The 26560-nt window shown below is 44.8% G+C and overlaps 1 protein-coding gene across 1 annotated transcript in view; it reads right to left on the minus strand.

Annotated features, from left to right (window-relative positions):
* The window catches only part of LOC147684242 (putative cation-transporting ATPase 13A4), a 249194-nt gene that overhangs the window by 30466 nt on the left and 192168 nt on the right, over positions 1-26560 (minus strand). Inside the window, exons 18-24 of the mRNA XM_086944644.1 lie at positions 23954-24078; positions 21239-21402; positions 15259-15381; positions 10387-10466; positions 6068-6110; positions 2323-2432; positions 259-355 (exon numbers count right to left, since the gene is read on the minus strand). Coding sequence (XP_086800770.1) covers positions 259-355; positions 2323-2432; positions 6068-6110; positions 10387-10466; positions 15259-15381; positions 21239-21402; positions 23954-24078 — 742 coding nt within the window. The remainder of the gene's footprint in view (positions 1-258; positions 356-2322; positions 2433-6067; positions 6111-10386; positions 10467-15258; positions 15382-21238; positions 21403-23953; positions 24079-26560) is intronic.

Below are 26560 nucleotides of genomic sequence, written 5' to 3' on the forward strand. Positions count from 1 at the left end.
GTATCTCTGTACCAGAGATGCTTGAACTGGGCTGACCCAATAGTGAGCTCTGGCGGGCGTCATATCCTCTCCTAAGACTGTCTGAGGAGACACAATATGTCGCTAGTTCTGTTTACAAACCGAATAATAACCGGCTTTCTTCTCTTGTCTAAAATAAACTTTAGGCTCTAAGCCAATGGGCACTTGAGCTTTTCATTGCAAATTACTGTGGTGATGCCGCCCCCACATCACTGATTGGCTAGTTTGATTGAAACTTACCCAATAGAGGAGAACGAGGCAGACCAGCTCTATAGTAGAGTACATACACATGTACTTGAACACAGCAAATGAGGTCACAAGCGCGCAGCGGCCATCCCTGGAGGAAAAATACAAATATTAAATGTTCATCATCCAGTAGTAAAGCTTTGTAGACCTTCTTTCCCCATCCCCAGGTTTAAGGTGTGAAAAGGCATGATGTATTGTGGGCACAGAACCCTTCCGACCATTTACTCTTACCAGCTGGTGTCACAACGTCAGGAAAAGACTCAGGGCCTCAGAGGGTTGGACGCGGGGTCGCGCCGCAAGAACTCTGGCTGCACTGCCCCACGTCAAAACAAAAGAGCAGGAATGCGCGGTATCTACGTGATACAGCATATTCCTGTTCGTTTCCCCTGTGCCGGTGCACAGTGGGCTGCCATGCGCCAGCGCAGACACCCTTGCACCATGGTGCCAGGGTGCCTGGGTTGCGGGCGGATTGATTTTGTGCAGGAAGGGAGATGTTCCTGCTCAAAACCAATCACAATCCTTGTTCTTCTGCAGCACACATAGAAAAAGCATAGCAGGAAGATCAATAAAAACATTTCTCCTCGTTGCGCCTCCCTAACGCCACCCCTTAGCATTAGGTTCTGATGCATTCCCAGGTTTATGATTTCTCGTAAATCCTGAAATGTGTCTGGTTCCCTGGGTGTTGCATGGGAACACCCACAGCAACACCCATGGAACGCCCCTTTCACGCTGTTTTCGGCGTGAACGGAGCACATATTTATAAGCCCATGAAAAGCCACGTAAAGTGGCTTTCAGTGGCATTATAAATCTGCTGTAGCACATTGCGCCACCGGAACGTCAAAAAAGTGATGTTCTGGTGGTGCAAAAGTGCCAGTGGGGCCTCATAAATGCCCTCAGCATTGCAAGTTGGACCCTGAGGGCCCACAAAGAAATGGGGAATTACTTGATAAATCAGATTTACCACATCAGATTCCATGGTCATTCCCCATTCACGGGCTTATTTTCAACCTGAGGTTTCTGCTGCGTTGGGCAGTTGGAGTGCTTGAGTTAAACCAGAGAGGCCTGTGTTGTTACCTGATTACACGTAACAGAAGTAACTGGGCCATCAGAGTTACAAGTAACTCGAAGAGGGAGCCCAGGGGTGCAGCTCGCCACCCTGCTTCATCACTGTTAAAGACTTCAAATGTGTTCTTTACTAGCTGTAGATCTGTTCCCAGACTTGTCAATCCATTGCTACACTTTAGAGCATTGTCTTGTCAGACAAACACACTTCTATCTCACTCTGTGTGAGGTGGCACAGGTTTCTTCAAAACGTGGCTAGCATTGTCAATTCCTCAGATGTTGCAAAGCCTTTATATATAAAATTTGGCGGGAAAAATCCACAAAATGGGTACATCTGCAAATCACCTTTTAGTGAAAAAATGTCCTTGCAAAATTTGTTAGTGTTTTTCTTTCCTGTAGGTAAAAGTCTTAGCATGCAAAGGTCTATTTTAAAGACAAAAATTACATTTCACTATCTCTGTTTTCTAAATATTATCAAACCTTGGGGACACTTGGCCCAATTCACAAGACCTTTGCGTTCATGGATTGATATCTGCGCTGAGTCGTAAATCTCCTCCTAGATGCAATTTGGTAGCTCTTGGTGGAGTAAACGTATGTGACCTCAGTCCATGACATGAGGGGATGTGATAGATGTCACTCACAACTGACTCTGTGTTAGTGATACGCTCTCTAACTCTAGCTCCCCATTCTGCAGGCATGGAGCTCTCCCACCCTATGATAATCACACATTGTAAGGAATAGGGAAACGTTCATCACCCAGCAATCACCAAACGTGCTAATAAAACCCATACACCTGACAATCACCACAAGTGGAAGCAGATATACAGAGATCACAGCCTGGGCTGTGCCTGCTTCCCATGTTCATCGAGAAGTCATGGAGCAAGATATCTCCAATATAAAGGAAACACAAAATAGCCAGGAAATGTTGCCTTCGACAGTTCTGTGTGTATGAATCTCTTTTCACTTCATGCTGACAATGTGCAGTGTTTGGCTTACTTGATGAGTTGCGTCACACATTCGATGTTCGGGGTTCGCGACGTGAAGGCAGAAGCCACCGACGCTTCCTGCTCTGATAAAGAGATCCCAGCGTGAGCCATTTTCAGTGCCTGCAAAACACACACATGTATAGGTTACCAGTCCTGAAGGGAGGTTGTGAATATCCTGTAGGCATCATTCGGAGCAGGGGATTACCAGCACATGTCCCATCCGTCCCACACCTCATTAGAATGGGGAGGGACGCAGTGTTCCAAACAGTTGTGGGGCAGCCTGCCAGCAGGATCCCCACAGTGGCAGACCTGACTCAGGTGGGAGGGCCATGAGAAGGGCTGCCCCGCGTAAGGCCATCCCGCCATCCTGAAATGTGTCCATGTCCGCCACATGGTCTTCCACGACAGAAGGAGCTCAGAAAGGTCTCCATGGGCTGGGAAGAAACATCCAACTTGTGGAAAACTTAAGTCCTATTATTTTCCAGGAAGGGTGTCATGGCCTGGTGGGCGTGGACATGGACGTGGGAGCCTTGGGAAGAAACTAAAAGAAATACCCAAGGAGCCAAAGCCCTAGTGTGATGTGTTTCCCACTTAGACCTGTAAAGAGCACGTGGGAAGTTACAAGGAAGGCCCTGGCCCTGACTGGCTGAGAACCAGTGGGTTTGCAGAGACCGGTACTACCTGGACCTCTCCACTAGTTCATGTAATGTCACTGGCTGTGATTGACAGGTGGCCCACCTGTCCATCGTGAGCCACAGGGAAGGTTCTACACCATATTTGTCTACCCAGAAGCTCCATTCGACACCAAGGCCTCCCACCACTCAAAGCCTGGGAAATAGAACTACACTATGAAGCAACTACTTCATCGCATTCAAACAACACACAAAAAACTGTCTGCACATCTTCTGGGATAAAAGTGAAGGTAACTAGACCCATCTCTGTTGCCAAAGTTAGTACATTAGGCATTCTACATCAGAACTCATCCGTCACTGCACTACCAAAATGGACTTCGGTAACCAATACCGCCTCAGACAGTAATTCTAGTTCCACACCCATTAAAAGAAATACTAATAACCTCACAATCACTTACCTTAACTCTTGTTTACTGGTCAAGCACCAATTCAAGATATTTCATCTACTCAATTCAGAATTAGCAGGTATATTACTCATGACTGAAACTTGGTTAATGGACGAATCTGTGTCAGATATCCTACCAGCTCTCCCAGAAAACTATTATTTACTCAACACTAACAGACTGATAGGTAAAAAAGAAGGAGGGGTTGCTGCAGCTGTCAAAAAACTTCTTATTTTCACATAACTTGCCTCCTTATTGATCCCAATGGTTGACAAAAGTTTGATAAAATTAGATCCACCAACCTCCCCCTTGATATGATCCCTCATGTACAGAGCCCAGGGCCACATGCAACAATTGTCCTAACTTTTGGCTGACTCCAACTCCTCATTAGCCATTGACCACACAATGACCTGACCCCTCTGAAACCCGCCACATGCCCGGAATTCTATCCAGGAATTGGAATCATATCATTCTTAACACCTTGTGTGACTCACTGGCCCTCTCCTTCCCCACCCTTACTGAGAACCTGAGTGCATTTGAGGAGGCAATATCCAACTGGTTAACTGCGGCCAGCAACACTCATGCCTCTCTTTGTAAAACTAAACAAACCCGACACCATGAAGCATCCAAATGGTATTCAGAGGAGCTAAAGACAGCCAAACTGGAACTCCACTGGACAAAAAGGAAACGGCGGGACACCTACTTGCCTAAAAAGATAGAGATCTTCGTCCAAAACCTAAACGCTAAAAAAAATCAATCATGCAAGTTAAATTTACCTTTTTTTCAAACAGAATTCTGAATTCTATAAATAAAACAAAGGACATTTTTGGAATTTTCACAGGACCATCTAATCCAGATAGAATAACCCCACCTATCACCCCTCCAAAACTTATGTGATGCTCTGAACTTATTTTACATTGACTAAATCAAGGTGATAAAAGATTTGATACCCCAGCTCACTAACCTATACGCACCCATCTGAAGACAGAAATTCTACCAAGTTCTCGGCTTTTCCACCATGAGTAAAGATCACCTCATGGATCTGTTGCCAAAGTTGAATCAGGATTCTTGAAAGACACTTACCCCCCTCGGATACTAAAACCCATATTTCCTCTCTTCCATGACCCAACAATCTCCCTCCTTAACCTATCCCTACATCAGTGTAGTGTCCCATTCACCTTCAAGGAGACTATGGTAATCCCACCCCTAAAAAAACGTAGGGGACCCCCGATTTTGACAAAAATTAGGGACCCATCGCTTCACTCCCTTATCTAGCAAAGCTGCAAAGCTACTAGAGGCGCATGTCACTCAGCATCTCTGCTCCTTCCTCTCTGATTTATTTGACCCTCGACAGGCAGGAGTTCGACCTGCCCACTCAATAGAAACAGTCATCCTCTCTTTAGTAGATGACGTGAGGGAAGAAGTAGATAGAGGCATCACTCAGGCACTGGTCCTCCTAAATCTATCAGCGGCCTTCGACACGCTTCACCATGCTATTCTGATCAACTGCGTTGAGGCCGCGGGCCTGCTCTACACTGCCCTGGACGAAATCCTTCTTCAAAGACCTCTCCCAATTGGTCCGCCTCTCCCCCTTCAGTTCATCTAAGGTCCAATTAAACTGTGGAGCACCACAGGGATCCTCCCTATCCCCCCCATCTCTTTAATCTTTACATCCGACCCCTGGTACATTCCCTACAAATGTGGAGGGTGAATATCTATTATTACTCTGATGCTATGCAGCTGCTTTTTTCCATTTATAACACCTCAGGTTTATGGACTTATTCCAAAACACAATGTTATACATTTGCGACTGGATGAATAGCCACCGGCTAAGAATAAATTCTGATAAAACAGAAATCGTTATCTCAAAAAACAAACTCCACCAATGGAATCCCTCCTTTTGTCCCCCTGAGATGGGATCTCCCCCCCCCCCCCCCCCCCCCATGCCCAAGAAAGCAGTAAAAAGCCTCAGAGTCTTCATCGACGAGGATCTTCCATGAAACCACAGATAGAAGCAGTGATTTCCTCATGCTTTCTCCAACTTCGGAGAATCAGGAAATACTTTACCTTTGAAGCTAGTTATCTCCCGGATAGATTACGGAAATGCCCTCTGTTTGGGACTCCCAATAGACCTCAACCGCAGGTTACAAATAGCACAAACCAGGCAGCTAGGCTGGTCTTTCGACAAACCAGACACTGCCATATCAAGCCATTGATGAAAAGCTACATTTGCTACCAGTAGGCCAGCGGAGAGCTACAGCCCCAATCGTATCCTAAGATCGGCCTACCTGAACCTCCTGACTATACCGACATTTAAAAGGAGAAGTCAGGCGGTGCTAGATCTTCGGTGATTGCCCCGCACATGAAACTCTATTCGCCCTGAAATCAGATCCGCACCCAACTATGCGAGGTCCAGGCAACTCCTAAAAACCTAGCTATTTAAAAAAGCATATGGCTAAACCCACTGACTGAATGAATTCCCCTAATTTTGACCTCAGCACCAAGAAACATGTCTGGTGTATGAGTGATCTACAAATTCCCAGTAACAACATAATGCAATGTCTTATTAGAGAGGTTTCTCTCTGTGATGCACCCAAGACAGACACCTCCCACGATGCACTGCACTGACACTTGGAAACACCCTGCACACATGAATGTGCACTGCAGCGTTCATACTCACCCCACAGTCGTTAGCACCGTCTCCACACATCCCTACACAGTAACTGGAAAACAACAAGAAAAGACTGTTAAGGACACATTCTGGGAATTGTCTTAAAAACTGTCATTGTGAACAACAAGTGCGTGTATCAAGAGGGAGAGAGAGGACCAGAAAGCTAGTCCAGATCCCCAGTTTATATGTCAAGTTATCAAAAAGAGACTAGCTATGGATGGGGTTGGTATGATGTTTATATTATAAAAATCATGGTGACTCAGTTGAGTTTTGTCGATTGGGGGTGGCACCTGTTGGGTGTCTTTAGAAAGCCCTCACCCACCAACCTAGTTGGTGGCATGCTTCATCATCGGGCCCACCCAGTGACACCTAGCGTGTCCCGGGTGTGCTACGACGCCTGATTACAGCGGAGCAGGTATGTCACTGTGTGTGCGGTGAAAGGTGGTGAGATAGTGAGTTTAAAACGGCTTGGCGGGGGTCCCAGTCCTTGAAAACTTTATTAGTTGGGCCTCCGTCAGCGGTTAAAAATAAGGCTGTTGGACGTTGGGGGCGGGTTACGACCTCCCACGTCCTTTAAAGTGTCAACATGTTTCAGCCAGTGCCTTATCAATATGCTGGCTTTCTTCAGGACTAAAATGTGGGTGTGGATTAAAAAATATATAAACTAGTGGGTGTGTAGTGTGGACTATGTGTCTACACGCCCTAAAGTGTATCTAACTGTGAGATGGGGGGATTCCCTTCTCAAGATCACCTGTACAAATAACATAAAGGACAAGGACAAAACATACAGGGAAAGAAAGAGTCACAAAACGATATAGGTCATATATATCATGGCAGCCGGCTTAATAGCGATGAGGTGCAGGCTATCAGCGGCTCAAGTGTAATGGTATTGGTGGTACCATTATGGTGGAAGATCGCACTAGAACTTCGAGGTGAAGTGGTTTAAAAAAACGGAGTATTGCAACAGTGGTGAAAGAAGTGAGAAGAATGAGGCGTAAGGCTTATGGCTTACGCTAGTTTTAAGAAGTGTCCTCTTCAAGGTTTGTAGAGGTGGCAAGGGGTTGACCCTAGGGGGGAGAATAAAGGGTGGACCACTGGAGTTAGGAACCTGTAGGGAGAAAAGAGCGGTAGCGCTTACCCATGGTCGAGGTGGTAGTTACTGCATACTCACAGGATTTCTGGTCAGCGCTGGCTTTGGACCTGTTGTGCCTCCTTCGAGAAACCGGTAGAGTGTGGCCTGTGTCGCCGGTTTAAATACTGAGGCTAATTGGTAAATCGAGCGCACCTGGAGATTGGAAAAAATGGTGAAAAGACTCGTGTTTGCCGAGTCATTATTGTGCCCAGGTGAGTGCCGGTTCTTCCGCGTAGTGACGCGGTGTAGCGTGCGAAGTCTGCGCATGCGCGGCGGCTCTAACATCCAGCCCATGCGTGGAGGAGTTGAGCCACCGCGCATGCGTGTACCCTGGGCTCTATCTAGCGGAATACTATCGGTGTGCGCTGGGGGCATCCGCTTAAATTATAAGTGTGTAAAGGGTATGCATATCTATATGGTGAAGGTGCTCCTGAGGTTAAAGGCGCCCCTGGTGCTGGTGTCATTGGTATGCACTATCCAGGCAAATGTCATGGGCGAGGCAACAAGCCATGTACTATCCAGGCTAATCATGAGGGCAGGGCGACCCAGCATCTAGGACCATAGGCTCAGGGAGTTGTTAAATTTAATTTAGAAAAATAAATTGAATTAATACAAATTAAATTTAAATTAATAGGGGACAGATAGATGAGCCCTGGAGTCACAGGGAGGTCAAGGGATTGCCTCTAAGGCAAGAAGCGCTCAGGGGATGGTACAGTTAACGGTGGGCAGGAAGATGGGCCCTGGACTACAGATTGGTCAAGGAGTTCCAGGGGATCGCATCGTTCAGACCCTGTGTTGCGGTAGACAGGCGGTATATCCATCTTTGTTCTTTGCTGAGAAGTTTCTTGTCATTGTTGGTGGGACTTTCAGGGATTTGTTCAATGACTGTCCAGGTAAAGTCATTGGGTGTGTGACAGTGGGTGATGAAGTGGTTAGTCAGTTTACTGATGTTTTTCTTACATCGCATAGTACTACGATGCTCAGTAATCCTGGTTCTGACCTTACGTGTGGTCATCCCCACGTATCTGAGGCCACACGTGCATGTGAGTAGGTAAATCACATTCCGGGAGTTACAGTTGGTGTGGTTCCTTTGGGACCAGGTTTTGTTAGGTTCGAGGTTTAGGGTTTTAGTGTGCGATGTAAGGTGGCACACACTGCAGTCATTGCAGGGGTAGTGTCCTGTGACCCTTGGCAGGCCCCATGCATTAAGTATTGTGTTCTCTGGTGGTTGTGGTGGTGGTTTAGGTCGGGTGCTGACTAGTTGGTCTTGCAGGTTATGGCACCTCTTATATGCAAACCTAGGAAGTTCCCAATTCCTGTCTCCTGAATTGATAATCTTCCAGTGTTTCTTGATTATTTTCGTAACCTCATTGGAGGCAGTGTTGTAAGTAGTGACACATGTAGTTGGTTGTTCCTCATCTTCTTTGGCGATGTCCTCAAGCAGTGCCTCTCGGTTTTGGTTCCTGGCTCTCTTCTGCGTTCACTCACCTGGGCACAATAATGACTCGGCAAACACAAGTCTTTTCACCATTTTTTCCAATCTCCAGGTGCGCTCGATTTACCAATTAGCCTCAGTATTTAAACTGGCGACACAGGCCACACTCTACCGGTTTCTCGAAGGAGGCACAACAGGTCCAAAGCCGGCGCTGACCAGAAATCCTGTGAGTATGCAGTAACTACCACCTCGACCATGGGTAAGCGCTACCGCTCTTTTCTCCCTTCAGGTTCCTAACTCCAGTGGTCCACCCTTTATTCTCCCCCCTAGGGTCAACCCCTTGCCACCTCTACAAACCTTGAAGAGGACACTTCTTAAAACTAGCGTAAGCCATAAGCCTTACGCCTCATTCTTCTCACTTCTTTCACCACTGTTGCAATACTCCGTATTTTTAAACCACTTCACCTCGAAGTTCTAGTGCGATCTTCCACCATAATGGTACCACCAATACCATTACACTTGAGCCGCTGATAGCCTGCACCTCATCGCTATTAAGCCGGCTGCCATGATATATATGACCTATATCGTTTTGTGACTCTTTCTTTCCCTGTATGTTTTGTCCTTGTCCTTTATGTTATTTGTACAGGTGATCTTGAGAAGGGAATCCCCCCATCTCACAGTTAGATACACTTTAGGGCGTGTAGACACATAGTCCACACTACACACCCACTAGTTTATATATTTTTTAATCCACACCCACATTTTAGTCCTGAAGAAAGCCAGCATATTGATAAGGCACTGGCTGAAACATGTTGACACTTTAAAGGACGTGGGAGGTCGTAACCCGCCCCCAACGTCCAACAGCCTTATTTTTAACCGCTGACGGAGGCCCAACTAATAAAGTTTTCAAGGACTGGGACCCCCGCCAAGCCGTTTTAAACTCACTATCTCACCACCTTTCACCGCACACACAGTGACATACCTGCTCCGCTGTAATCAGGCGTCGTAGCACACCCGGGACACGCTAGGTGTCACTGGGTGGGCCCGATGATGAAGCATGCCACCAACTAGGTTGGTGGGTGAGGGCTTTCTAAAGACACCCAACAGGTGCCACCCCCAATCGACAAAACTCAACTGAGTCACCATGATTTTTACGATTGTGAACAACAAGCCACCAGTTTCCCTCTCACATCGGTGCACATTTTTGGGGCATATTTAAAAGTACATTTCATCACCGCAACATCACTTTTTAGGACACTCCTGTGGCGCAATGCCCTGCTCCACATTTACAAAGCGGCGTTAAGCCACTTTGCGTGGTTTAACGCTGCTGTGTAATTGTCGTACCTTTCACACATATTTCTGCATGAAGTGGGGCAATTGCACATGCTGAATGAGTTCATTCTAAGGATAAGAATAGTTGAAGTGCCAAAAAGAATTGTAAACATGGTCATATCAGCCATGCTCCGTGGGGCGCAGGGAGTTAGCAAGAAGATGGCCGCGGTTTAGGTTCTTCTTACAGTGTCTGGGTGTCACCCTGTGCCTGCTGCACCTCTCCCTGCTCTCAATGGTGCCTCAAGCACTTGAGGACACGTGTGACTATGGCACTTACCTGGGCGCTTCCAAGCAATCCTTTACTCTGTGCAAGTCACAGTAATCATGTGCAGTGCCAGTCAGTTTGTGCCCGCCAGTACAAGCATATACACATTAGTAGACATGTTATGCCTAGCCACAACCATTATGCAGTTTTAAGAAAGTACATACTCTAATTTCTGCAGCTCTTCAACCAAGATTGATTTCTGTCCTGGAGACATCCTGGCAAAGATGACCCCATTCAGCAGCAGCTGAGGAAAGAAGGAGAAAAAAATAAGAAATATGCTGACCAGGACCTGAGTGTTCCTGTAATGATCATTATTACATCCACAAATTGAGTTATATGACTGGTGCTAACTACAATTTCCTTGAAGCTAAGGGATACTCCTTTTGCCAACCTCAAAAGGATGAAAAGCTGAGTTCTGGCACAATGTTTCGCATTTGTGATATACACACATCACCAGAGGATGCATTCATTTTTTTGGGCTTTGGACGTCGTAGACTGTACTGTAGGGGTTCCATGGAGTTACAGAAAAACTCAGTGAAATCCCATGGCATTCCACCAATGGGCAGAAAATATGCAACTCGAGCTGCTCGCTCTACACTTTAGTACCCGTAGTGCAAGCAGCGATGAAAATCTGCGTGAACGACACCATGCATTGAAAATCTACTCGAGTGGCAGCAAATCTACTCGAATGGCAGCCTTCTGACTGTGAATGAATGCTGGTGACTGCCCTCCTTTCGAAAATTGCACTAGGGGACGCCAAATCTCGCTCTTGCTCACCAGCTTGCATATTCTGGAGCCTTGTGAGATAAAAATTCCACCATGCGACTATTGGTGGAATTTGGGCCGGGTTCTCTGTTAAAGAGTAGCTCAGAGTGGCAAAAATTCCACCAATTGTGCAGGCGACCGGAACTTTCCGCCCATCCGTATTGTAACGTGGTTGTGATTTGTCTGGGGAAGTGCTGTTCATTCATCCACTGGCTGTGGTATCCTGTAGAACGCACAAGCCCCTGTCCTGTTATCTGCTCAGTGCTCATCCCACTTTTTATGTGGCAGTGGGGCCACCAGTCCTCTCTCTGGTCAGAGGCATCTGAGAGAACTACAAGGACCTGTGTAAGCAGGGTTGGTATGGGTAACTTGACTCTTTTACCAGGAGGCCTAGGCTGACTCCTTTCAACCCTCTGATTCTGTACTTTCATGGGTGTCCTGTAGTGCCAAGCACCTCATAAGTTCTTGTCACTGGACAATGGGTAGCTTCTGAGACAGGGACAGATCATTGGCTAGGGATGGTGATACGAGTGCAGGTTGAGTGGCAGTCACACTTTACCAAGGGTGTGCTGGGTGCAGAATCGCTGTCGCTGGTCTGACCCCTATATCAGTCTAACCAAGGAATTTGCTGACCCTCCCTCCCCACATACTGACGTGATGACCCTAGGTCTCTGAGGCCGGTGTGGACACCTTAGGTATAGTGGTGGTGATCATCTGTAGTTTGGTGGTAATGCTCTGGACATTGTGGATATATGTGGTAATAAGTTTTCAATCTCTATCATAATGATAACCCAGACATAATGGCGGCAATATTTTGCTACTGTGGACACTCTTGGCATGACTCTACCTGTTTTTGGCAGAGTGTTAGCGCTTGCATTATGGTGGTCATTTTTGCCACATTTTAAATACCCAATGCCTGATGCTGTGGCAAGAAAAATTGTGGAAATTCTTACAATATCATAGATGTCCATGAAATTATGGCACCCCTTCTGTCTCACTGCTGACCCTGGGCTAATGGGTTTCAATTCTTGGCACAATGAGGGTGTTGATCAAATGATGGCACCTGCTTAACCTAATGTGGCAGTGGCATAACAAAGGTAGTTCTTTGTATACCGTTGGCATTCTTGTCATTAGTAACCATTACATGTTTGTAAAACTGGGTAGGTATGTATATCTTTGATATTTTTAAAAAAAGGAAAGGTTAGGCTTGATACATGATTGTAGGTGAACAAGGTAATGAGAATTGAAGTGGATTTTCTCATTGTGATGTCGTTTTTTTTTTAAGGAGTGTCTTCAGCTCCTTCCTAAATTGGAGTAGGGTTAGAAGGGTCCCAGTGAACCAAGGGATGTCACTCCAGACCCTGAGAGCATAAATGGAGAAGGCCTTTTGCCTTGTTTTTCTCTTCTTTTGTCTATGTATCCTGATCTTATAGTGTTCTGCCCATTGGTGTGCCAAGAGCCCTTGTGATTGTAGATGGTGAATTTGTCAGCCCACTGATGGCTTTGCAGATGATGTATCTTTACATCGCCCTTCCCTAGGGACAGAGAGGTGGGGGTGGGGGTTGGGGTGAAATGGGATGGAGTGTTGGTGACAGGTGAGTCATGAATGAGGGCCTTTTTAGCAGGTTGCCTGATCGCTGCTACCTTCTGCTGCTCTCCTAGCAGTCAAGGACTATTTTCCTGATCTACGCCCTTTTTCTTTTTTGTTGGCATCCTTCTCTGCTTGAGGGCAGGAGGATTTTGTGTAATATTGTTTTACTTTTTGCCATGGACCGTAAAGCTTACTTTTTGACGGCCGACTATGAAAAACCTCATAATATAAAAACCATGCCAAAAGGCTTCTTGGTGACGTGTGACAGCAGGGATCCTTCCACTGAAGAGGGATATAGGTAAAAGACTAGCTCTGTCATTATCCTGTTTCTCACCCGGGGTCTCCAACCACAGGACATCAAGCCTTCAGGCGAGATGACAGGGATGACCCTCTGTCCCAAAACCGTTCTTTCTTTAGAGCGTTTTCTTATAACTATCAAACTCAGGGGCGCTTAATCTAGTCTTAGGTGTTTAATGAATTATTAAAGAATGGTTTGTGGCAGTTCTGTTTTTTTTGTCCTGGACAGCAAGGCGTACACACCCAGACCACAGGCAACGGTCATCTTAGGGAGGCTTATACTATGGGATGTATGACTGTGCCACCCAATTATTTTGATTGCGGTACTTTACATTGCAGTTTTTACAACGCAAGTCGTTACAACGACTTGCGTTGGAGGGCGCTGGATTGAGGATTAATATGATTTTCTATTCGAACTCCAGCCCACGTAACAGTAGGGAAGGTGTTGGAATAGAAAATCACACTATTCCTTAACCTAGAGCGCCATCCAGCGCAAGTCATTGTAATGACTTGCGTTGTAATGGCTGCGTGGTAAAGGTTGTGCGGTGTAAACATGGCGTTGTAAACGACGTTTCCCTATGCTCTGCATGCTTAGTAGGTTTCCAAACTTCCCACATCTGTCAACTTGAGACATTGTCCATTGGACCTGTTTAGGTTTCACTTACCAGACAGCTTCTAGTCATCTGGTTGTAAGAGACCATTTGTGAGCTATTCCAAGAACTTACACTGGTCTCACTGCCTGCCCACTTCATCTATTGGTTGGACTTTTTGTCACTTTCATTTGCTTGCTTCTTATTTGATGGCTTTCCTTCTGTTCTTTGTATTTGTTCCTCCCCCGTAAAACAGTCTTTTTACCGTTCTTTTAATTGGCTGTCTTGTATCATTTAATAGCTCACTTTTAGGGAAATACTTTTTTTCATTTTTAAGCACTCTATTTAGGATGCATGTTTTATTCATGAACTCTCTCCCTTGTGTGCTCTCTCCCAAGTGCCTGCCCCAAGCTCCTGCTTACTCTCTGTCTGTATGCTGCCCTCTCTCTTGTGGGCTTCTCCCTCACGCTCCCTGTTGCTATCTTGCTCATGTTCTTCTTTTCTCCTCCTTTATGCGTTCTCCGACCACCCATTTATTTTTTATTTTGCCCCTCACCTCACATTCCCCATGGTTTCCTTCCACCACTTACTCCGTTGTCCCCCTCGTGGGTATTTTTATTTTTTTAATTTGTGATTTTTTGAAGGGCCCGGCAGCTGCCATTTGCCGCAGAGTTTGTCCCCACAACAAAAGCATTTATTTCATTTGGTGACTGCCATTTTGGATACTGCAAGAAAAAAAAGGTGTGGTGATGCATACGTGCATCTACAGAATGACGCAACCAACAACAACAGTTATCATGTAACGGGAACGACAGTTTTGCAAATTGTTTGATGACAACAAAACTGTGGTATGAAAGTCCGTAAATAAATAAAACAAACTTTTGTAAAGATATAGGGCTGGATTTATAAAACATTTTCACAGTCGTAAACAGCCCGATTCACGGAATCGGACCATTTCTGAATGGAAAAAAGCATTTTAGCATATATCATTTCCTAATTGTGATTCGGTAACATGTTTGCGAATCGCACTTTGGAATAGTGAATATATACCAATTTGGTATTAGGAAGGACAGTGTTTAGAGCGTCCCTTCCAAATTCCGAATACCCCTTCCCCTTTGTGAATGTTCGTTAAAACGTTTTTTAAGAGCACCTACTCTTAAAAAATGAAAATAAACTATTCATTTTACTTTTGTAACTGCAACAGGCTTCATTAAAAAAAATGTTTGCTTTATTTCAAAGCAATCAGAGACATGGTGGTCTGCTGACCCCAGCAGTCCACCATCCCTGTGATTTTTTAGCGATTTCTAATGGGTTGCAAATTGAGACCTGCCTCCTTAATGTTCATGAGGTAGGTTGATTTGTGGCCCACTAGGAATCCCTAAATGAAACTCTATGAGTTTCATTAATTAGGAATTGAGAATACCTAATTGCAATTCGCAGAAAATCACAAATAGGTAATTGCTATTCCAAATAAATTCCCATGGTTTCTTTCAACTGCCAATAGAGGGTAAATGTTTTTATAAAAGCCATTTAGCACTGCAATATGTTCTTATATCAATTTGTTTACATTCATTTATGGGAAGATTCAAGTTTGGTTGCCATTGTTATAGTTGCTCTTTTTGCCCCATTTTATATCCTTTTGACTTTGAAATATCATGTGTTATTGGGCCTCATATATCAATAATGCGTAGGTAAAAGGGGTCGCAATTTGCACCCTGACTTTTACCAAATGCGTTTTAATTCTGCGAAGCAGCCTACGTATGAATATACTTCTGTTGCAATTTCAGACTTACTTTTGGCAGCAAACTGTAGAAGTGCTGCACAATGACCTGGAAGGACTTTCCATCCATGGCGAAGTGGTAGTCTCGCAACGCCAGCGGGTGGCTGCATTTTCCATCAATGCTAATGGACATCTCCTGTAAACAAAACCTTATAGTTCACTTGTAGAAATAACATTAAATCACACAATCATCTTACATTTATAATCATTATACTGTGGGAGAATGCAGCCAATCATGGCAAGAGTGGGCATCTCCTGTAAAAAAAACCTTATGGTTCACCTGTAAAAATAACATCAAATAACACAAGTGTTATACTTATGCTTAAAAGTCCAGCTGGAATGTTGGGTATGTCACACTTAAGCCAGCAGGAATGTTGGCTATGTTGTTAGTAGGTCATACTTTGTAGAATGCTTTGAACGGCAGTTGGAGTAACGCCGTCAGCTGTTGAAACGTGTTGACCTTCTTGGATGAAGCTTAAGAATAAAGTGTGAACTTCCACTTCAGGTGTCTGGAGTATACTTATAAACAATCCTCTTACAATTATATTCAATATACTGAGGGAGAATGCTGCCAATCATGGCAAGAGTGATGCTCTGTGACAAACCACCCTCTATCACTACCACCAGCTGAAGGGCAGCAGTATTGTTCCAGGGGAGTGAAACATGTCTTCTTGCAGAAAACAAATTCTTACCAAAGCATCACTCGAAGCTCATTCACACGGTGCTGTGAGATGTAAGTCGTCTTTGGAAAGCAAGCTTAGTGTTGAGACAAACCTCCTTCCCACATGACACGTGTTGATTACAAAGTGCCTCATGTCTGAATTCTCTTTTTATTTGAAATAAGCTTGGCAGGACAGTAAGGAATTCCAACTTTTTTCCTCTGGACATCTGATCATTGGACCTTTGCAGTGGCTGACACGTGTTTACCAGGCTCAGCCACATGTGTTCTTCTTAAAAGTTGTATTCATTTTGGCTGTGTTATTGTTCACACACCTGCATATAGTATCTACGTGGGGCGCAGGAGTGAAGGATATTTTGTCTCTTGTGTTTCTGAAAGCTAATGTTATTTTAGAATGCATGATTTTGCATCTCTGATAGCATGCATCTCAGACGCTTGGTTCTTGGACATGATTGCCACAGTATCTGCATTGGTACTACTGACTCTGTGTCCATGACCTACAATCATTCAAGACCTCTGGTCTCAGGATAAAACTAGACTTCAGGTCTTGTTCCAGGAGATCTGTGGTTTGATAATAAAAAAGAGAAACTGCTTTGGTCCTGTCCTAAATACCCTTCTATTGTTTTATTTCAGGGTGCGCATGGTACTGATACAATCCGGCATCTAAAGGCAGTTTATAGACTTGAACAGAGTCAACAAATCAGTGATGACAAAAGACTTGACTTGAAAACAGGAGTTTTACTGTTGATTACTTTTCCTTGCATCTCTCATCCTTTGATACTTGCTTTCAAGTCCCAATCATGGCAGCTCATCCAAGGGTTTCATGGTTGTATGCCCAGGTGTATCATGGGAAATGTACAGACTTGCACTTCAGACTCAAGTCCTCATCGGCTCATGAAGGCCCTGAGATCATTCTTAGTGTAACTCTACACGGGGTCGGCTGTTCATCCATACGTAGGTGAGTGGCTCGGGCATACATCAACCAGGTTTCAGAGGGGGGAGGAGCCTAGCCTGCAACCATGATGGCCGCCTAGTCCTTCGGCTCCGCCGACCCTTCCACTTTCCTCCCGTCCCGTGGCCTATCCTGACTTCCATTCTGATTCTAAGTCGAATTTTCGGGCATGGGAGAGGACCCCGGCTCCGATGGTGTGTCTTCCTTTGTCCTCCCTGCGGTGGAAGCGGTGTAGCGTTCTCGCCATCTCCCAGACGCCGCCCGGCGCGGAGGGGTCTTTGTTCCCCGAGATCGACTGCCTTCATCCACAACAGCGGCCACAGCAGACGGGGCAGAGCCGGCCTACAGAGTGCGGCAGCTGAATCAGGTCTTCCCTGCTACTTTGTATTCCGCCTCGCCTTGCTCCGCTTCCCACGGGGGGCACGCCGGCTGCGGTCGCAACAGTGTATCACTGCCCGGACTTGTTGCTGCCTTTGTTCGTCTCTTGCCTCGCTGTGTGATGGGGTGGGAGCCATTTTGAGGACAGAGCAACCGCAATTTTCTTTTCACGATCCCGGATTACACCTGGTGACACGGCCGCAGCTGACGCTCTGTATACATCTGCACAGGGCACGATGGTCTCTGTTTCTGTTGTGCCCCCGGCCCGGTCATACTACGTGGGACACCGGCGAGGTGCTCAGCTTGGCTACGGAGACGTAGATGTTCAGCCTGGGGGGCCGCCACGAGTTTTTGAGCCCCGTAAACTGGGAATTGCTGCATCCTTCTCTCCTACGGCACCAGTGCGGATTGTAGACATTCTGGAAGCCCTGTATGCCTTTCGCACTGCTTTTCGTGACAACGCCTGTGACCTTGGGCACCGCCTGGAAGCTGCTCTCTCTGCTGTGCCTCTACCAGACTTGGAACATTCACGAGTGCGGGACACTGCGCCACATCTGGTGTCCGACTTCTGTGGCCCACCTGCTCATGTGTACTCGATGGAATGGAAGGTATGTGATCCCGAGATCCTTGAGACGCTGTCTGTGATGGAAACGCAGCGGTCAGATGTCTGTGCGCTGTTTCAGGGCAAGGGGTCTTCTTTACAGACGCCATGTTTTGATACTCCTTTGTGGTCTATTGGAGATGCTTCCTACATTCCTCTGCAACTGCTGTTACTGCCCGTGCCGGTTGGTTCATGTACTATCGTCACCTACATGGCTGAGTTTCGGATAGACTTTGATGGACAACCCCCCGCACGGATGTGGTCACTCTGCTCGCTCCCCTCTTCCAAGAAATCTACCATGAGACTAGACTGTGTCGCTGCTTCGCATCGCAGGGGGCAAGGATGAGGTTCTCTCCTCCTATTTTCGGACTGATCTTGCTTGTACTGCTGGGATATTGATGGACTGCCGGGGTCATTGCATATAGGTATTGTGTTGGTGGCGGGGTCTGGGACTGGGCGGCCGGTGTGATATGTACTAGTAGTTTGGGTTTTATCACTGTGGCCCTCCTCCGGTCTTTTGTGAATGCACGCTTGGAACTGAGTCTTCCCACCGGCTACTTTACTCGCTACTTCATTTGTGCCGATGCTACTCGGGGTGGGGGACGCTTACGGGGCTGGTGGAGACCGGGATTATGCGATATATTCCTCCTCCTCTCTCTTTTTTGAGAGTCGGCGACTGGGAGGTTCTCTCCCACTCTCCAGACTCTCTTTTCCCACTTGGGGGTTCTTTTGGGGCGACAGGCATGCCTATTGGGGGGGGGTGGGCCGTGGCCTTCCGCTGGTATGCAGGGTGGGGGGATGGGATGTGTTCTATGTCTTTTCTTTGTCTCTATGGCCCTCTTTCTCTTTCTTTCTCTCCTCTTCTTTGGTCTCTTTCTCTTCTATGTTCCTTGGGGTCGGGGTCTGGTGATAGTAGGGAGTTTATTGTGTACTAACATTCTGTGGTGTAGCGTTTGCTTTTAGTTCCTGGATGGTGGCCTCCTGTTTTCTTATTAATGCTTTATTCTTTAACGCCTCCTTCTGGGTGCTCCTTTAACGGTGATGTTTATCCTGTTCAGTGCTCTGCTTCGACTCTTTTCGTAGTTTACTACAGGTACTCGACAAAATCATAAAACTAAACCTTTTCCTATCCTGATGTTATTGTTCTATGTTTTACCCGACATTTCTCACTCAGAGATTGCTTCAACGGCGTTCTGCCTATTGGTTTTTCTTGTATCCAATTCTAATATGTCATAGCGGCCGGCCTCGAGGGGTTGTAGGCAGACGCTGTGTACTGTGCATTTCACAAAATAAAGGTTTAAAAAAAAAAAAAAAAAAAAAAAAAAAAAAACCAGGTTTCAGAGACAATATGGCAAATGGTGACCGTGCAAAAATATTCGGATATCCTTTCTACAACCACAACAGGAGTGCAATGGAATTGTTCTACTTCCACATTGGGTTGTTGAATTGTAGCCTCAGCTAAACAAACATCGGTTCAAGCTAAATTGGGGGGTTTGGTCTTCTTTTACGCCTCATATCTCCTGCCCATACGAGGACGGGCGTGCTTTCAGGGCCCCATAGCGCACCTCGTTTCTGCAGTTTTCATGTGCGCTGCACACTGCAGCACATCTAAAAAACAGCAAACACAAGGAGAAATTAAACATTTCTCCTTGCTTCACCAGTTTAATACCAGATTTTTCCTGGTCTTAATTTTGGCGCTGCCTCCTGTTCACGCCACCCTTGTACATAGGGGGCAGCATCAGAATCAATGGGTGTTGCGGTAGAACGCCCACTGCAATACCCATTACCCACCCCTTTCACGCTAAGCATAGCTTGAAAGGAGGCCTTATTTACAAGGAAGTGTTAAGCCACGATAAGTGGCTTAACACTCCCTTGTAACTAAGGTGAAGCCCCTATTGCCACAGGAACGTCAAAATAAGTAATATCCCCGCGCCGATAGGGGCTTATAAATGTGCCCCAGAGTGCCTACTACATCTGTGAGCTTGCAAACTAAGAGAACCAGCTGTCAAAGGTTAGGTTTGTTAAACTTGATAGTTCTCCCGTACACAACTTCTGGAGAACTTTACATCCGCAGTGGTCGCTGCTGATCTTTCAAAGTGGTGGAGTGAAGTTTCAAGTTTAAAATTTGTATAGGGCACTACTCACCCAGAGGGTCTCAAGGCGCTTGAGGGAGGGGAGGTACTTTACTTATCGAATATCCAAGTTTTTAGTTGTTTTCTGAAGGAGAGGTGGTTCTGTGTAAGGCGGAGGTGGATGGGGAGAGAATTCCAGGTCTTGGCCGCTAAGTAGCAGAAGGATCTTCCCCCCATGGTGGATCTTTGGATGCGAGGAATTGAGGCGAGGGCTTGATTGGCCGATCGTAGTTGGCGGGTGGGGGTGTAAAAGGACAGGCGCGTGTTGAGGCAATCGGGTCCTTGGTCGTAGAGGGCTTTGTGTGCGTGGGTGAGGAGATGGAACGTTATTCTCTTGTTGACGGGAAGCCAATGGAGATCTTTCGTTGAGCGATCTTCTCATTTTTGAGGGTTTCCTTAGAACACACCTTTGCTTACAATACTTGGATAACCACTTGCACGCCTTGCATTGTGGGCTGACACTTAGTTCCCACATTTTTACCCACAGTCATCCTTGATTTCAGACTGTTAAAGTGACACATTCTTTCTTGTGTACTGTGTGGTTTTAACCCGTTGGCTGCTGCCGTCGGCCAACAGTCGTCGCAAGCACAACCTCGGTAGTGCTGCGCACGTCCGTTGGCCGACGCGGCCCCACCTGTATCTTCGAACGTTCAGCACTGGCGCAGCACGTTCGAAGCAGCCAACCTGTTAAGGTTGAATACACCCTGAGGTGAAGGTATTATCAAAAGCTCGTAAAGTGAGGATACACAGAAGCTGCGGAGAGACCCACTGCTCAGCCCAGGTGATGCTCCTCACTTACACTGAGATAGATATTAGGCCTGGGTGACATATTGATTACGCTGGCGTCATTTGTGTAATCTGGGGAATTTCATTTTACGCTGGTTATGCAAAATTCCCAAAATGATGCCATTGTGCTCATGGAGCAAAAAATTGGCAATGGCCGTAGAAAGTTACTGCTAACTTGTCATTCTCAATCAAAACTCACAGCAAATGCATGTGAACAACAGAACTCGCCCGTCTCTTTTTCCCTATGCTTTGATTTTTTTCAATATTTCTTACCCTGAAATTCTTCACTGCATCAAAAATTGACTAAAGGATGCATTTCACACTAAAATATACTTCTAAATGATGGATTTGCATTTTGTGTAATTGCACATACATTTTATGGAATTTTGCAGCAATTTTGCATAATTAATCAAAAGTACATTATGCACACCCCTAAAATGTGTATATTCAGAGTGCATTGCTTACGTTTACTCCATTCATCTTGCTCTTCACATCGTCCACCACTCGTAGGGTGATGGATGCCGGGTTGCAGCCTTCAGGCCCGCACGCGGTGACCAGTATGGCCGTGCTAGAATCAAGGATCATTCCAGAATGTTTTGCAACTGTTAGTGCCGTCTGAAGGTTGTCACCTGAGGGACATGAGGACAAGTTGTGCTTAGTATACCACATGCTGCCACATAGATTTCTGTTGCAAGCATCAAAATGGTGTGTTGTAATGCGGCTCGTGTCATGCACAAAATCTATCATCAATACTAGGTGCAGAGACTCACTTTGAAAATAATGTCTGCTCTAATTGTACAATTTGTAAATGATATGTTTTGGAATCCAAAAATTCTGGATTGCATTAATCCCTCAACATCTCCTTTGAGTCCTCAGTAGAAGACTGCCTTCTGTATTTCTTGCAAAAACATGGAATACGGGACGGCTGCAAAGCTAAATTCTGAATTTGCCCAGCCACTGTGAAAATTAGAATCTTTTGACTTACCTTTCCTCTGTTGAGGCATTTTTGTGTAAAATAATCACAAGTTACTGATGAAACATGCTTCAGCAGTATTTGTGAGAAAAGGACACATCCATTTTCAGCATGAGCTAATACTTGCATGAGACAAACTACAATGTTATATAGATGAAAGACAATCCAAATATGTCAAACACTATATCAAGGTCAATAATCAGATACTATGTAAAACCTCTCTTGTATGAAAAATAATTTGCATATCCCATATGGGGAAGGAGGTCTGTCTGACATCTGTGCAAACAGTTTTCAATATTGGAAACTACTTCTTTGCATTTACATTTTTGTTTTTGAAAGATGAGTATCATTCAAGTGCAATGTAGTGTGCTTCCAAATAAAAGATGCATGACACCAAAAGGTAAAAATATTGTTTAGGAACATAATGGGGTCATGTTTGGCACTGAGGCTTGCAAATTCCGGGTTATGGTTGTGACTGTATTCGTCGTAAGACAGCCAGCCAGACATGTACACTGTGATATAAAAATATGTATCCACGAGCCCCACACCAGACTGGTGGGGCTGGACAAAAAAAGAACACTTTTAAAGTTTGGCACCTCTACTCAGAAAATTCAAGACAATTTGTGGGAAGGCGCGTTATTCCTGTAGAATTACAGTGCCTTATGGAGAATAAAGATGGTGTTTGTACAAAGGAAGATAAGTGTTTAGCATGGGCAATGTGGAAAGACATCACAGTTTAAATCCTCCAATTGTATATGTGAATATTAACACATACAAAGGTGTGATACTGTCTTATCCTTATGCAACAGGGAATGCATTGGCAAGGAAAACAAGAGATACACAAACGTTGGTGAGACTCAGAAGAAGGAAAGACTTGGAAGTTTATTACAGTTTGCAGCATCAGAATGGAGTGCTAACCCTCCAATAGGTAAAATATGTTTTGTGTGCAGATGCAAAAGATAACTAATTGGAGCATTTTTTCAACGTATATCATGCTTTGCTTGGGAAAGTAAGTCCCAACATAACCCTTTGCACCAGGTTTGTGTCAGTTATGTATAAGAAATCCATTGCAAAGTGAAGAGGCCTCATTAGTTCTAATACAGTTCATGCTCCCACTCACAGATTGTGGTGGATTGTTCGTTTGTGTAACATTTCTTATCGTCTGGAGTGCTTTGTATTCCTAAATCTTTGTTAAGTATTGCAATCTATTCAAAAAGAATAAATATGTGTGTTTGGTGATCCAATTCACATACTTTAAGAGTAGTTTATAATAAATAAACATGTTACAGACATTTTTAAAAAGAGATCACATGCGATAATAATCAATCTCAAATAAATAGAACAAAAATATTTAATGTGACTTTTTGTTGATGATTTCCTCCTCCGAGCTGCCTTAGTTATTGTAATGAAGTCTACAAAACAGGATGGGCGGAATGCTTGATTTAATTTCAGCCACTGGTAATCCCTTGGGCCACATCCGAATCCATCAGTATTTTGCACACCATGCCACCTCAGTTTCAACCACGCTATATATGCAAATCAGCCTTGACCCTGCTCCAGTCGGAACCGTCCAGCACAAACTGCTAACCCAGGACTGGGCTCATCGTCTGGGTATAGCTTGGCTCCAGTGGCACAGTGTGCACAGGACCCACACCTTACCAGCGATTGCCAGTGTCTGAGATTCATTCAAGCATTCCACCCATCACCCTGTTGTTGTTTTAGTTACTGCACTGACCACTGGCAACCTGTGGTATCTTTTGTGACAGGATTGTCCATGTGGTGCCAACATTGGAGGCTTGCTTTCTTAAGTGGTTTATAAACTGGAGCGCACCCATGTAAATCCATGTACACAGAGAAGGCGCTATCCTATTGGTCCACCTGGCACCATTATAGTCCTGGTGCTATTATTTAACCCATGTAATGGGTGCGTGCACAGACAAGGTGGAAATCACGCTGGTATACCTGTCACCATTACAGTCCGGCTTCTTGATTTCAACCATAATAAAGCACTTGTGTACAAAGAATGCAGTAATCCCAATGCATACCTGTGTTCAATACTGTCCTGATTGTTGATTTTACCCACTATAAACATGTGTAATAAGAAGGCGGTAATCTGGCTGGCATACCTGTCACCATCACTGTCCTGATTCTTGATTGTAACCACTATAAACATGTGTAATAAGAAGGCGGTAAGCCGGCCGGCATACCTGTCACCATCACTGTCCTGATTCTGGCCTCCGAGAGCTCCTGCAGCACGGGTTTGGTCTCTGGTTTCAGCTGATTCTCCATCACCAACAGTCCAAGAAACTCCAGGTCTGATTCCACTTCCTCCCTTGAGGGACAAGAAACAGACAAGGGTCGCTGTAGGAACCAACATAGGGCAGGCAGGACTGAGGGCGCGGGCGCAAGAAAGCGGGCTTATGTGTTCACGGCTTGGAGGGTGGCCATGTCCAATGGGATGATGGTGAAAGTTTAGAAGGAATTCTGAAACAGGGGGCAAAAATCAAATACAGAGCTCCTCACCAGTATGTGCTGGACTATGATTGGGTGAATAAACACAGATTTCTTGGAGAGTCTTTGAAATGTAATGCTAACTGCTTTTCTGCAGGCCTGCAATGGGTATTGAACTTTCCTATCTCATGGTATAGATGTCAAATTCAGGAATGGCGGTATCTTTCGCATTGTTTTTTAACGCTTTAGTAATGTGTGAACTGGGAATGCGTTTTCTTGGTGCGCTCGCTCTTTTCGGGAGCACTCCCTGGATGGTGCTCATGAGTTCTTGGATATAAATATCTCTCTATGATGGTGGAAGCCTCAGGTGAGACTTGTTTGGCCGATTGGCCATGAGTATATAATCACAGGATCACAGCAGGTGCAGATCTTTTCTTTAGAACCGTCAGCATCCAGAAGGTGAATCTGCACCATTCTGGCGAGGCACCGAAGGGGCACCATACTTGGCAAAAGAGCTATGGGAGCAAGATCAGGTTTATGCTTGCGTTATATTTAGGTTGCTCTGTTTTCGGTGTTATTTTTTTGTGGATTTCAGTGGTGTTTTCTCAGTCTTTTCCAAACATTTTGAAATGAGTGCTTACCAGTGTTTATCCAGATGCCTAATCCCAAAATTGGGGAAGAACGTGTTTTTCCAGTGTTTATTAAAGACGTTTTTTTTGCAGTGATCACTATGAAGCACATGTTTAATTTTAAAGAGAAGTAATGAGGGATCTGTAGCGTCTTCCTATTGGTAGTGTATCCAATGGGCTTATTTTAGACAGTTTTGAGCATTGGAATGTCTGTGTATCACTCTCCTACTCACATCTCATTCCCCTTCCACACACCTAATGACTGCTCACACTCACTCTATCTGGACATTTTCTGGGTTACCGGATTATCAATGGTATTAAAAATGAAGAGTGCTCTAATCAAATGTTTTCATAAACAAATTCCTGGACACAGTTTGTGATCATTTACCTACTCCTTACTGAATAGTCTGACGTCGTAGTGGCGGTCACCCTGCCAACAGCCCTGTGAAACCGTTAAGATTTCAAATTACATCAGATTCATTCACAGTCCTGCATTCTAAGGCACCTGAAGCTTGATGTTTTAAGCATGCTCACCACTGGTTCCATGCATGCTTTAACTGATATTAAGTTGGTGCTGCTGCTGTGTGCACATTCACAGCTGCCAACTATTCCCATGGCAAATGTCTCGCTTTAAGTCAGCCCCGGCCTTTTCACAGACATTACGTTGTATTCTGGGACTTGAAAATGTGCTGTTAACATTGTAAATATGGGCTCAGAACCCCAAGGGTAAAGTCTTGTTGGGTAAAAATCAGCATTACATGAAGGTATCACACATAACAATGGGACACCTTGAAGCTATGAATTTGTTAGCATGTGAAAGATTTTGTCTCATGTTTTCACCACTATCCCAAGTGCATGGTGTTGGCACTCTTTTCACAGGTAACTGTCACTACACCTTGCATTAAATTTGTAATGCTTAGGCTGCTTGGCAGTTGCTCCGCTATCAAACCTGACTTGTTATAAAAGGGGCTGATGTATTAAAGGTTTTAACCCATTCTGTGTCTGTGGTCAGCCAACCATTTCACCAACCAGGGAAAGAATTAAACACTACCAAAAGATAAAATATTATTTTTATATTCCAAGATTATCTACAGTGTATAAAATAATTAGATGAGACCTAAAACATGCTGCTACACCCTGGAACTTTACTCGAAGCAGACCCAACTGGATGAAACAAAATGAAGAAGAAACTATATTACTAAAAGACAAAACTCAGCCACAATAATTTTAGCCCAGTCTTTTGTATAAGAAAGATAAATTGTATTGGCCCCATACGAAAGAAATAAAAACAACGTATTCTCTCTCACTTTCCTTTCTTTGAATGGCATTTTAATTTGTAGTTGCGTGGGTGTTTAGCAGTGTTGATATGTTTACACCAATGAGAGCTGTTTCCCTATTGCAGGGTTCATCGTTGATGTCGTTTGAGATGTCATCAGTGATGTAATAAATGATGTCATAGAATGCCTCATGAGTTATGCAACATGTGAGGTCATAATCAGTGCATGGTGGGGGTGCAAGTTATAGTTAGTTCTGCTAACTATAACAGGTGAATCTCTGTCGTTTTTTGGATTCAAAAATGTTAATGTTGTCACTGACAAATTCAACTAACTATGATGTCACGTCAACCTTTGTTTTTTCTACTGAATTTATAAGTTTTTTTATTTATTTTTTATTTTATAAAAATAAAAACAGATCTTCATACCACAACTATAACTTTGCTTTAACCTTTGTTTC

The sequence above is a fragment of the Lissotriton vulgaris genome, chromosome 11, assembly GCF_964263255.1.
Source record: "Lissotriton vulgaris chromosome 11, aLisVul1.2, whole genome shotgun sequence".
In the NCBI taxonomy this organism is placed as follows: Eukaryota; Metazoa; Chordata; class Amphibia; order Caudata; family Salamandridae; genus Lissotriton; species Lissotriton vulgaris.